Source organism: Miniopterus natalensis, chromosome 1 (assembly GCF_054644295.1).
Source record: "Miniopterus natalensis isolate mMinNat1 chromosome 1, mMinNat1.hap1, whole genome shotgun sequence".
In the NCBI taxonomy this organism is placed as follows: domain Eukaryota; kingdom Metazoa; phylum Chordata; class Mammalia; order Chiroptera; family Miniopteridae; genus Miniopterus; species Miniopterus natalensis.
The window spans coordinates 126340152-126354074 of NC_142081.1; the positions used below are offsets into that span (position 1 = coordinate 126340152).

The 13923-nt window shown below is 39.8% G+C and overlaps 1 protein-coding gene across 9 annotated transcripts in view; it reads right to left on the reverse strand.

Annotated features, from left to right (window-relative positions):
• Positions 1-2333: 2333 nt before the first annotated feature.
• CELF2 (CUGBP Elav-like family member 2) overlaps positions 2334-13923 on the reverse strand; it is a 497548-nt gene continuing 485958 nt past the window's right edge. For all 9 annotated transcript variants that reach the window (XM_087825724.1, XM_087825730.1, XM_087825745.1 and 6 more), the window contains 3 exons: positions 10853-10996; positions 7631-7802; positions 2334-6303 (listed from right to left, as the gene is read on the reverse strand). In XM_087825724.1, coding sequence (XP_087681850.1) covers positions 7675-7802; positions 10853-10996 — 272 coding nt within the window. In that variant the 3' untranslated portion in view covers positions 2334-6303; positions 7631-7674. The remainder of the gene's footprint in view (positions 6304-7630; positions 7803-10852; positions 10997-13923) is intronic.

A 13923-nucleotide genomic window follows, 5' to 3' on the forward strand; every position in this document is an offset into this window, starting at 1 on the left:
AAGACTTAAAAGAACAAAAATACCCCTTAGAAACACTGCTTTTAAAAAAGAATCACATTAACATTACACACAACAGAGTCCTTTCTTAAGCTTTATTTAAGAAATCGAGTACTGTATAGTTCAATATATATAAGACACATCCAGTATTGTGTTCCTGATAGCAAGTGCATAGATTTTGTTAAGATATCATTTTCACTCGATATAAACGTTTCATGGTCACATGAAGATAATATTCCCAGTGATTTTGCCCAAGCATGAGAGGAGAAAACAGAACACAGCAAAAATAGCAAACTACAACAGAGATGAAAAACAAAAACAGCGCATTAGCAGAACAGTCGATTCCTGATAAGTGAATAAGCTGATTGTTTGGTCACAATGTTTTATTCACTTATCAGGAACGATTCACAGTATGTTTATGTTCACTGTGTTTCCTAGCCTGCCAGCTAAGAGTCCCAGACCATGGACTCCTCATAACTGCTGTGGGCTGGGCAGACATGTGGCTTCCACCAGCAAGGTAAACGTTGACAGTTCTGGAACTTCCCAAGGTGGTCAGTGCATGGCAAACAGATTCACCCTGCTAACACTGTAGCGGTGTTTTACAGAATCGAAATAAGTATGAATTTAAGCAGGGATTAGCTTTTTACAGTCATGAGTGCTTAAGGAAACTAGCATTTTTGTCCCCTTCTTTGGAGAATTATTGTTTTTGTTGTTTTTCCAGAACAACAAAAAAACTGGCTTTGTCTTTCCCTTCTTTTACTTAGCATGAGTATTTTGTCTTGTGCTAAATGGTGGAGATATATATATATATATATATAATTTAAAAATAAACACTTGCTTACCCTCATTACCTACCCTCTTCCTCCCCTCCTTCACACACACCCCCACCCCCACCAGAAACAAAACAAAACAGGGAAAACCATACCCCTAGCCATCTTTTCCCACTAATGTAAGCTGCGGGTTTTCAGAGGCAAACTGAAGAAGGCTATGATGAGATTTACAATAGAAGTAGTGGCAGGAAGTCAGCTCCCATCTGTGCAGGTTAGAGCTGCTGGAAATCACTTCACTGAGGTGTTCGGCCTATGGAAGAAAGAGCCTCCTTTCTCCCACCTCACCAGGCCCCTTGGTTGTTGAGCCAGCTAGAGATGATCTAGGGGTCAGAGGGGCTGCTGAAACCAGAAGGTGAAGGGTCTGAGCACCTGCAGGGAGACTCTTACTGGCAGCCAGAGGAAGGATGCCCGGTGCTGGGGGCCTGAATCAGACAGAGCTTGTGTGTCTGAAAAGTTGGAGGGAGAGCTAAGACGTAGGGAGCAAACATCAATGGAATCTTTTAAGAGCACTTGGAGAGCAATCAGATTCCTGAGCATAGAGATTGGCAGAAAAGGGAGGGCCTGTGGCTTCAGTTTTAGAGGGCATACAGGAATAGTTTTTTCTTTAGATCTCTTTTTGATAACCGAGGTTGGGGTGATAGTGGGGGGACAAGGCTTTTTAAAGAACATATGTTCATTCAGGAGGGAGTGTGCGGATGCATAGGGCATTCTTGGCTTTCATTTGGAAATGGACCATAGATTATGAAGACTGGAGCTTGAGAAACTTGACCTCCTCCCCCTCCCACCCCACCTGACTGAGCAGAGCTTCCATTTAAGCACTTGGATATATTTCTTTTCTCTTTCATTAGGTTTAATAATTAAAGTTGATCTTGGATTCATTTAGCTCTTAAAATTATGTAATTTAAATTACTTTTCTATATATCTCACTTGGTTGATGGCAATACACAGACTTAACTCTTTTCACATCTTCTATTCACCATGTAAGTTTATTTTTTTCTGCCCTGGAGAGTTCACCTCTTTTAAAAATGTGATTAGTTTCTAAATAGGGTGAGACTATAATGTTATGCCTTGGACTTGTGGGTAGATAGAAGTTCTGCTGCTTCTCTTCTGAAGTTTAAGGTTATGCAGCAAAGCAGCAGCGGTTTGAAATGAATGTTAAGAACAGCATACACCCATGACAAAAGGAGAGGGGCGTGAGAAGAGGGGGAGAGGTCAGAAGACCATAAAAGGTCTTGGCAAGTCCAGCTGTGTAGGCAGTTAGTTAGGTGAATCACAGAAATAAGTATGAATCTTGGAAGCAGTGGTTAAAATGGGCTGTTGGACATAAATCAGAAGTGGCTGGTATGCAGTTTCCCCTTCCCCCAAATCAGATATTCACTTAGGTGGAATCGACTGTATCTTTTTACACAACATAGAGAAAAAAACAGATACGTGAAACAGTGAGGTGTGTAGATGTATCACCAACATATAATGACTACCAACAATACAACACGCAGAGAGAGAAACAAGTATTAGGAAAATGGTTTAATATTGGAGACAGAAGCAAAAAACTGCATCACACAATAACATACGTTACAAAAATAAGTTTGACTGTTTCAACTACACAGTTATGTTCACAATGAGGACAGAAGAATCAGAAAAAACCTTGATCTAAAGAGCAAAAAAGCAAACCCCTAAAGTTTTAACTAATACATTTATCCACTTAAAGTGACTGAGTACTTCTAAATCTAATTACCTTATTGTGTAACTGCACAATACAGAATAAAAAGTGAAACTTACCGCTGTATTTTAAGACAAAATTCTAATGCTAGATATAAGCAAAGGGAAAAAAGAAATCAAGCCAAAGTTTTTAATTCTCAAAAGAAAAGCAACTTTCTTTCTATCAACCAGAAATCAAACTTGAAGTCAGTCATTGTCAGGGGGCCCACTAGAGTAAGCCACAAAAATTTCCATTTTTTTTTTTAATCTCCAGTATAAAAAGTTCCACTGGTACAAAATGCATAATAAGTACAATCAATTGTAGAAATAGGAAAGCCTGCATTTTTTTTTTTTTGGCTCAAATTCCATCAAACAACAAAATCCAAATGCATCAATAAAACAAACAATACTCAATGGTCTTACAGTTTCCACTAGGTTGCATTAACTTTGGCTTTTCTCAGACAATATTTAAAAACTATTTTGTAATTCTAAACAAAATGATATTATTAATCTACAAACAACAATTCTCACAGCACAAAAAAACACAAATACATTTTTTGTATGACATTATTCAAAAAGGTAATGAAACTACAGGTTTTTTTAAAATTTTATTTCTTCTTGTTAATTAGCACTTAAGATAATAATAAAAACAAACAGTAAAATGAGTCCAGAGTAGCACAAGCCAAAGAGCTAGAACCCCTATGGTGAAAGAAAGATGAACTTGTTACGCCTTGAGGACTGCCATTTGATCACAATTCTCTAATTTAGTTTAAAAATGACTATTCTCTACACTTGATTTTTAAAAAAGCAGTTTCCCTGTGTGTTTTTTCTTCTGGCACAGGCCTTTGCACGCTTGCAACTTTTACCTTTTGATATTAAAAGATAAAGTGACTAAAAGAACAACTTGTTGCTGAGGAGGGTTATCTTTTTAACAATGAAACATGCCAAAAAACCCCAACAACCCAGAAAGAACGGACTTTCCCCCTAAATGTGTCTTAGTTGCCTGCAAAATAAGAAACACTTAAAGTGCCCACCCTGAGCCTCTTGCACTCAGTTCCTCTGGGGGAGATGCAGGTGGGTGAAAGGAAAAGGGCAGGAGGAGGGCAGTTTGCTTCAGTGAAGAAACCAGAAAAAATTGTTTTTTTGAGATCTCTGTAGAGATTGGTAAATGAAGAGATTCAGAACGAATCTAAGTAATTCAGATGGTGTTTCTTGCATTCCTATGCACGTATGTACACACCACCATATACTCTATATGAGAGAGACATGTGCAGTAACTTTTGTTTCAGCTGATTGCTGCAGGAAGTACAAAATAGCCCTCAAAGGATGAAGGAAGGCCCCAGCAGTAGTAAACACATGTGAGGAGAATACAAATCATTTCATTGTAAGTGCACGTGCCATAAGAAGGAAACTTTTTTTTTTTTTCATCATTAGAGGCTAGTCCTTTCCATCCCCAGGCTATCACAGCCACACACACATTAAACCAGGTGGGGTGGTGAGTAGGAAAGGAGAAAGGAAAGGGAGCCAGCAGTTTCTAAACTCCATTAGAGACAAAGCTTCGAGGCCTACTTTCAGGAAAGCAGTTGGGGCTGCAGGGAGGACATTGGGATTTGTCAAGACAGTAGGAGATCTGTTCACATGAAGTAAAAGTCAGAGTAATATGGCACTTTAAAAAGTGGCAGCAGGAACTGATGCTAGGTATTTGGTCAGTAACTGGGATAAAGAACTGAGTTTTACTTACATGGTTAGTATATGCATTCAATTAAAAAAATTAGAAGCTAGGGAAAGGACTCTTAGGTAACTCCAGACACCTCATTTATTCAGAGGTATCCACGGAGTCAGAAAAATCCCCAGCATAATGGTTGCTTAGAAATATTAATTAGGAGTATTAAAGAAACAAAAAGCAAAAATACCTCAAAAGACTACCCCATTACCAAGGCATTTAACTGGAAGGTACATGAAAATATTCTAAACTGGAACATCCCACTAAATCTGATCTCAAAAGCATACAGAATTTAAGGTTTAGTTAGATGCTGAATCTATCTACCATCCCTCCCAGAAGGTTTATTTAATAAACTGTTTTTAAACAGAAGGAATTCCAGCAGTACATTAAGAATTGTTTTTTTAAAAAAATGACCAGAAATAAAAGTTAAAAAAATAATGTTGTAGGGGAAAAACTACATACATATTTTTCCTTTAGATTTGCCTTGTGGAGATTTTTCTTTTAGATCTCAACCAAAGGATAAAAGTAGTAAAGACAAAAAACAACTCAGAGAAGATATATGCAGGGGGGAAAAAAAACCAAATTAGAATCACCCCAAAACAAACAAAAATGATGACAGTATAAAAGTTATCAACATTCCAGATAGCTCTGGGTAGAAAGGGTTAAAAGTTCAAAACTTTCTCACCTTAGAGGTTTCCATATATTATGAAGAAAATACATTGTGAGGTTGCCATCACAGCATTGATGTGCAGTGGTTAAAAAAGTGAGACATGGGCACTTATACAATGTCTTACAAAAAACATCATAGAGAAATAACAAACATTAACAATTTCAGGCAACAAGACCACAGGATAGCAAGTTAACAAACTTTTTAACCTCTTTTTTTTCTGTTTTTTGTTTTTTAAATATTAGGGATTTATACAAAACACATAATAAAATACCCATGTTATCAAATTACTTCTCACAAGAAACACACTGAAGCTCTAGGAAGGAAGTACCTTTGGAATTTGGCACTATATATTTTCACTTTTTTTCTTTAAAAGAAAAAAAAAAATCACATTTTGCTGAACACAAACACATCTAAATAGTCCACAATAAAAAAAAAATGACATCAATGCTTTACAAGCCAACACAAAACTTATTCTGGAATAGTTTTTTTTTTCCCCTCACATGAAATTTTTTTTTAAGCAAACATCTTTTTTTTGAAATTCTTTTTTAAGTAAACCAATTCTAAACTTGTCTTATCAACAAAGAACATTAAGACCATAAGACTCATGATGAAACCACAACTTAATTCACAGAAGCACCAACGCAACACAGTTTACAGTAACCTTTCTCCTGTACATTGAAACAGTATAAAATATAGGTAATTTCATGTGCATTAAACCATGGATTGTCTAACTGTGAGTCAGTTCAGCAAAAGGTGACACAAATAGGTAGCATTTGCCCCAAAACAGGGTAAATATTTTTCTTATACTAATCTACAAAAAGTGGTTCTATATATATATCTTAATGAGAAAGTGAGCCACCTAAAATGGCCTTATCAAAAAACTTTACACTGCCTGAAAAATGTAAAAACTATTACAGACCTCTAGAGACTTAAAATCAGACAGTTTTTTTCTCAAACTGTTTTTGGAAGTAGTCTGTTAGAAACCAACATTCTGTGTCCCTGGACACATATTGCTATTGTTACCAGTGACCGGGAAGAATGCCAATCCCTGTATAATACTTTCAAGTCTGTTTTATGAAAAGAAAAGAAAAAAAAAAAACAACATTTTTGCCACAGTTTTTTTTTTTCTATAATTATTTTTCTAATAATAAATTTCAGTCTTGCATGAATGCAGCAATGTTTTTCACATTGACTTCCCAGAATTCATAGCTAGATGAGGTCACATGCAAATTTCAAAGGTCAAACTAGATCAAAGGTCAGTAGGAGAACCAAATATGATGTGAGGTCAGAAAGACATCAGAAACAATGACGGGACGATGAAACTTTTTTTTGAGACGCCACAGGGACATGCTAGGCAAACGGTGAACTAACGGGCATGAAGATGTCTAGGGAGAAAACAAGGGAGAGGAAAAAGTTACACAGAATCTACGCAGCAGCAACAAAATCACTCTTAAGGGTGCAGGAGAAAAACTAATGCAAATCTTAGGTCATTAGGGAGTCTACGAGCCATCCACATAATTTGCATTTCTTACAGTCTTTATCACAGCACAATGGAACCCCAAGAGAATCCATCCGGAGAGGGAGAGGGAATGGATTCCAGGTGTTTTGGGGTGAGGGGCTGGCAAGGGACAAGGGGAGGATCCAGTTTCAACGAATGTAACATAAGGGGAAAGTCAGACAGCTGAACTGTAAACTAGATAATGGAAGTTACGGACAAAATAATCAGACAGATACAAACAACAAGAGGGTAAAGCATGAACTTTAGGCCTAGGGTTCAACGGTGAAAAAAAGCCCATTCCTAGAACGATTCCTTTAGAGACTACTTCAAAAGGATCTAGCTAGCACAGAGAACTGCTCTTTAGGTACCCAATAAGTTAACAATAGGCAATAAATAACTTCCATTATTTCTGAGGCAGTAAAAATTTTGTACAAAAATAGAAATGCTTTTTTTACAAATAAAATTTACAGGCCTGTGGCTTTCTTTTTTATTTATGTATTATTTATGTATTATTTATTATTAAATTTATCTTTCAAGAAACATCAAGTATTTTCATTCATTGTTATTTTATTTTTAAACCCTGTAGCTTTAAGAAACAGATCTCTAAATCTTTTTACATTAATCCTTTCTAAGAACTAAAATAAAACAATAACAAAATAGACAACCAGTGTAATAACCTGACCAATAAATGTTTCTTTGAACCCTAAAATAAAATCCTACTTATTAAAACAAACCGAATGTAGTGGAAAGACGTTTGTATTGTTTTAAGTGCTTCTCCTGGCTTTTCTCTTGCTCTAGGCCACCACTTTGACCTCTAAACAGCTGGTGCCCTCCTAGGGGTAAACAGGACAGGAGGGGGTGAATTCTCCAGGCAGTGCTCTCAGGGCACCAGGGGGTCTCTGAGTTAGAATTGCACATTAGCCTTTGTTTGCCTTTTAAATTCTCAAGATGTCATTTATTTGTGTATGTTTTCCTTTAAAAAAACAAAGGTAAAAGGAGATTCAAATTGCAAAACAAAGGAGAATACAGTGGCACAACTGGAGGAGTTTACTCATAGAAACAAGGTAGCCCAAGTTTTAAATATGGCGAACTGGGTGGGGGTGGGAGGGGGAAATGGAGGCCTTATTGTAAAAATAACTGTCTCTTGGTAAAAGTTGGCAATGTGGTCCTCCTCTGCTTTTCCTGTTGAGAACAGGCTGGCTCGTGGGACTTACCCTAAGAAAGCTAAAATAAGAGCAGGGAGCCTCAGGGGTTAGGATCAGTAAGGTTTGCTGTCGTTTTTGGAGCGCTTCAGCTGGACCTTCAAGCGTTTCATGCCAATCTGAAAGCCATTCATAGCCTGGATAGCAGCTTGCGCAGACACTGGATTGTCGTAGCTAACAAAACCTGGAAAATAGAAGGGGAAGGAAGGTGGGAATCAAGATGGAGAGGCAGTAGAGAAGGGGGGCCAGGGCCCCCTGGGCAGTGTAAACTGCAAATGGTGAGTTACATGTGCCCATCCCGTGGCAAACAGGGCATGTGTTAGGGACAACATTGGAAATGGCTACTGAGAAGCAGTGAAAAAGCTAGCTGGATGGGTAATTGGGTTTGATGAGAAAACCCCTCTGCAGAAAGCTAAAATCTCCAACTCAGTTGTTTGAGTAAATTTAGTCTCTCTGCTTTCAGTCCAATTCACTTGTGTTTAAAGTCCCTTAGAATCCTTCCGCAAGAACCCCAGGTACATGAGTAGGTGTTGCTAGATAGGTGGTGGTATAAATATGCAGGGTGGGAAGGGCCCAACCAGGCTGAGCCTAAAAGGCAGGGATAATTAAGGGAAGGCCGGCTGCTAACAGGGTGTGCAGCCACAGCCCCCGACCATCTTTCCTTCTAGTTCATCTATGTCAGAGCCTACACTTGTTTGGCTATAGGATGGGTTCAGTGAATTAACTCTAGAATAATTTATACTTGATTTTTAACATTTTAGTTATTACTGAGAAGCACCTGGGGACCCAGGGGAAATGCTGGCCCTTCCTCCTCATTCAACTTCCATTTTCAAAGCTCCACTGAATTCAACAGAATGGAAACGGCTATCCTTGTATCCCCAAGAGCCTTGAGGAATAAACAGTCTACAGCACAGGGCTTAACAGCCATCCTAATAGAGTTCCCAGTATCCTTTGTTCCAACATTCACCGCCAAAAAAGATAGGGAGGGCATGCTTTTGGAAAGAGCTGATGCTCTGCAAAGATCAAGAAGCAGAATTCTGATCGTACAATTTATCCTAACACCAGGGGGTGGGACTAGGCAGGGGGTGGTGGTACCACACAACTTTCTTTAGTTAATGCTGATGCAAAAGCATGGAGCTTGTACAGTCCCTACTTACTTTTGGTAGTGAAAGGAAGCTCTTATACTAAGAGTTCTCAGCTGACAAACGTGAACATATGGCAGAAGGTCTCTCATAGGCAGGCTGTATTGCAGAAATGGTGATATACATTTTTTGAAATCTAATTCCCAATAAACCTGATCTCAAATCTAAGATCTTTGCTCAGACTTTCTCCTTGCCCTGTGGGTTTTCATCCAGAAGTAGCAAAATGACTCGAGAATGGAAATGGGTCAAGAGTGAAATGGGTAACAAAACCTGGCCAAGAGGTTAGAATGAAAGAATGGGGTCCCACCTTATGACTAGCAAACCTGGGCCCCCAAGAAATTAAACTGGCTCACTGAGAAACCTCAGTATGGGGTATTATGTCTTTTAATAAAAATGGAAAACACCGTCCATGATGCTAAATAGTTGTCTGGTGATACTCATAGCTATAACTTGCATTATTATAAACACATTGGTTAAGTAGCTTGTGGGCTGATATGAACTCTTTTAAAAGCAGAGAATATTTCCTCAAACCATGAAGCTCAATCCCTTTCCAATCTCCAGATAAACCCAGGACATTGGCAATGAGGAATCTAAAAGTCTGGCTCAAAATCTGTGCAGGGAAGCTCCCAAAGGTAAGCTCATACTGAAACACACCCTATATAACGACTCACTTCCATTTTGCGGTCTCTTGAACCATTACACAGGGGTTGACACACGCCGCAGCAGCGAAAGTGTAATGGGTTCAGGCTGACAGCCTTTCCAACTTGGATTAAAAACAGTGACTTAAATGGCTGACATACTAATTCCCCTAACAACAGAAGCTTCAGACCTTCCTGGGCAGTAGCACAGAAATTAGAAAGACGTTATGATAACAGTTTTAGAAGCCAAATCATTCTGGTTGCCTATTACCAGTCAGCCAGATAATAAGTTTTAGTTTTGGCTGTCTGAGAACCACCGTACCTTTCATGTTTTTCTTTATACCATACAATTTTATTTGTATTTCCTCTGGCCCATATGTATTCTACTTTATTTTGTTTTATGCTACTGTTAATACCTGCTACCAACATGAATTAGTAAATTGGAGGGGTGACTCAAGCAAATGCTATTTCTCAAACTGGGTCAGGGCTTCCCAAGTGAGTAATATATACTCTGAACATTTTGGCCTCTAAACTACTCTGGGGACTAAAAGGGTTTGAAACAAATAAAACAAGCAATAATGTAATGAACGCTCTCCTCCTGGTGTAAAACATTAGTGCCTTACTCTCTTGGGGCAAAAACTGCCTGGGCAGGCAAAGTCAGCTGCTTGAGGAAGGAGGGCACGACTGCTCGGCTGCCGAGGAGCTGCGTTTCCCATGTTCTCAGAATACCTGCACCTCCGTGCTCTTGCAGCCACTCAAGCAGTCCCTGCAGATCCCATCATGCCAACTTCTGGCTCCAGAATCCCAGCACAATGTGATGCTTTATGTCACCACAAACTCTGTTAACCAGCCCCCCCTGTGCTCCTGGAGCTGCAGTGTTGTGGTGGGTGGCCAGACCACTCCCTACTGGGAAGGTGTGTGCACTTGTGTGCAGTATATCAAGATGAACAGTAGGCCCCAGTACAGTCTGTCACTCACATCCATAGTGGCTCAGTCACATTGAACCTGACAGGGTAAGGAACTTGTGGTAAAGTGGCTGCAATACCATCCTGTATCAGGACAGCCTAAATTGCAGGTTGTTAGCTGTAGTCCCATATGGTAGAGATTGTGGTTCAAACTATGAGGTTTAAAGAAATTGCTGTTGCTCTACAATGACTAATTAGGAGACATATGTAGCAAGACATGTCCATAGTACAGTATACAACATTACCTAATGTATGGGCATTTGGTTTAATTTCTCAGATACTTTTTTTTCCTACAGCCCCTTCCTCTTTTGTTGTTTGATTAAACATCTTTGCCCAGTCTGCTTACATGGATCCAGAGAACCAGAAAGCACCATCACACAGGGAAGGCCCTATCCTGACTTCTAGAATATTTGCCATTTACATCTTCCTTCCCATGACTCCTCACTTGGGGACGGGCTGTAATATTCTAGCTTGGTTTCTTTCGCATACCAAAGCACTTGCTCAGATTGGTCTGTTTGTCAATGAAGACTTTAGCAGAGATAACATTTCCAAAAGGCATGAACATCTGCAGAATGTCCTGGTCTCCAAATTCCTGTGGAAGGTGGTAAATAAAGAGGTTTGCACCCTCTGGACCTAAAGAGGAAACAAAAATCAGAGTAAGGTATTCTTCGCTGCTTGGTTCCCAAAGCCGCCTCTTAGGAATGTCTTAACAACAGGTAGGCTAAGCATCTGCTTTCCCCATACTGAAAGGGGACAGAAAAATGGACCAAATGTCATGTGCCGGTGTGTCTTTTAGGAAAGCAAACATCCTTCAGGTTTCCATCATTTCCTCAGAAACACTGGTTAAGAATTCACTGATAATCTTGTGTGGGTCACATTTGCTTACTACACGTGAGCAATATTTTAGTCTCTTCATGAGGTAAAGGTGGCAGTCATGGGATAGAGTGGGGAGGAGAACACAGGTGTGGGTTTTGCCTGGGTGGCCGTGTTTGGCTGTGGGTATGTAGTGTCTCTCAGAGGAGAGTGTGTCCTGTGCATTCTAAGCAAATTGCAGCAATTGAGAATAATGGGTATAGCAGTAATGCTGCTTGGATTTCTCAATCATTTACCTAATTATCCATCCAGTTTTGATTTGCCAAATCTCTTAACACACAGTCTAATAATCATCTTTATTAGAAATGACTGGCAATGAGTCAAGGCAGGGAAAAATAGGTAGCCTGAGCTTCACAACTGTGATAGGAATTATACTGCTGGGAATTGGCCTTGGAAATGAATGTGTGAGATGCAGCAGCTAGTCAAGCACTAAACTAAGCCAGGCTCTCCACTCTTACTCATCACTTTCTAGATACAAGAAACAAGGGCAGAGTGAGGAAGATCTGAGCTATACTGGTTAGAGAGGTATCTGAAGGTTAAAAGAAGCAAAAAGGAGAAAGGAGGGGAATCTGGATGACCTGATGGAAGGTAATCATCTTCTAGTATCTAACAGGCAAGAATGCTTCCCAGCTTAGAAGGTGTTGGGGCTCGTTGCATATTCTTTCCCGGGTGGTCTGGAGAAGCCCCAGGGTGGGATGCCTCTAGGATGTTCTATGTTCTGGGCATGGTGTCCCTTCCAGACACCAAGCCCAGAACATAAAATTGGTGAAGTAAGCTCTGCAGCTGGTTCATGGAACCTTCACTGGCATTCACAGGAGAGGAACCAGGACTGGTGGCCCTACTGGGAAGCCCCAGGGGATGGGCTGCAGTGGGGGTGTGGGAGTCCATGGGAATGGGTCAAATAAAAATATAAATGGGGTGAAAAGAACTTTGTACAAATAAAAGGGATGAATATCTTTGCAAAAAAGCCAAACCAGTTTCTTTCTACAAAACAAAAAAATACCCCATAAAATAAATGTTTTAACAAACGGGGCTTTTCGCAAGGAAAACTTACAGAGGCAAATTTGTGAAGCTAGAGACAGAGCACTTCTTACTTAAGTGTTAGCCTGACCACTTTACCTTTCTATATCGCTCGCATTTCCATGGACATGGCCCATCCAGTGCAAAGGAGGCAGTCTGTGTTTAAAGGGACACACAATTGCACGCTTTGTTTCCCAAATGTTTCCTGGGTTAAAAAACCTCTTAAAAATGCAAACTGTGAACAGATATAAAACCAAAACACTGGAAATGGGTGTTCTGAGTATACTATGCCACGCTCGTCCTTTGCAACATGTATATTGGGCAAATCTGGTACTACCCAGATTTAATGTACCTTTAAAAGAAAACATCCAAACTCACAAACCAGGATTAATGGCACCCAATTTGAATTGTGAGATTGTCTCACCTGAAGCTTGGGGAGAAAAGTGTAAATTTACTGCCTGTGCCTGGACATTCTAGACTGCTCTACATTCTGAATGTGTCCCTGCTAGATGGGGGACCAAGAAAAAGAAAGACAGGTAAACCCAAGGAGGCTCTGTCCTCTTAGTCATCACTTTCCCAGGAAAAGTGCCACCATCTCCTAGTATAGATCCCCATTTTTTCCCATCACCAACACTGTTAACACTAAAATGGGAAAAAGTTGACTCGACATGGAAAAACCTCTCTTGTGTGCAAGGAAGGTAGCTACTGCTGTAGATGCCAATGGTTATAAACAAAATTTTTTTGAGGTCCTCCTCGCCTCTCCCTTAGTAAAAGCCAGCTGACAAATGATGCATTCCTCAGATTTCTCCTAGCACCCGTTATTTTAACGTGTTAGAGGTCTTGTACTGTTGGTCTCAGCTGGCTGGTGTCATATTTGTGGTTCTCACAAGGGCACTTGATCTAGCACAAAGCACCCGGCGTGTTTCTATCAGACCACCAGCTTCCTTTGGGGGGTGTGTGTATGTATTTGTGTGTGACTTGCCTCCTGCAAACATGGGAAGGTGTGAAAGAGGTCAGAGGATATTTAGGCAGGAAAGGTACTCAACTCTTCAGGATTTAGATCAATAGGGATGCCGTAACCCTTCAGAAGATTTAAAACCACACTCTGTACAAAGCCAAACTGGCTTGAGTTCCCATGGGATAACATGCACCAGGGCACACGACTAAACATCAAGCTGATCAACTCTCCTCACTAAAGGACAAAACTATATAGTAGCAAACCTAAAAGTCTATTTAATACAATTCATTATGAGATTTTTTTCTTTCGCAGTGTAACTTGCCTTTGCATTATATTTTAGTTAAACTAATACTAAGATGGTTTACACTTCTTGAGCTCATGTTAACTGGGAAGGTGAGAGATGACTAAAAATAACCAAAAAACACCATCAAAAAAATAAAAAGCCCTACACCATGCTACTGGTAGCCTGCCTACCTAAATACACATAATCTGCAGTTGGCAGTTGTCATTTCAAACTATTTTACATTAATTCCAGAGGGTTAGTTACTGCACAAGCAATCCGGAAAATGCAAGGCAGGGACTAAATTTAGGGCAGTGGACTGGGGTAAAGCAACTGAGGAAAATGTTTCAGGGCCCAGACTTTATCCTTAAGCCACTCAATTTTGAGTCTTCTGGGTGACATTTTCCCAGCAACACAGGCTCTACAGCT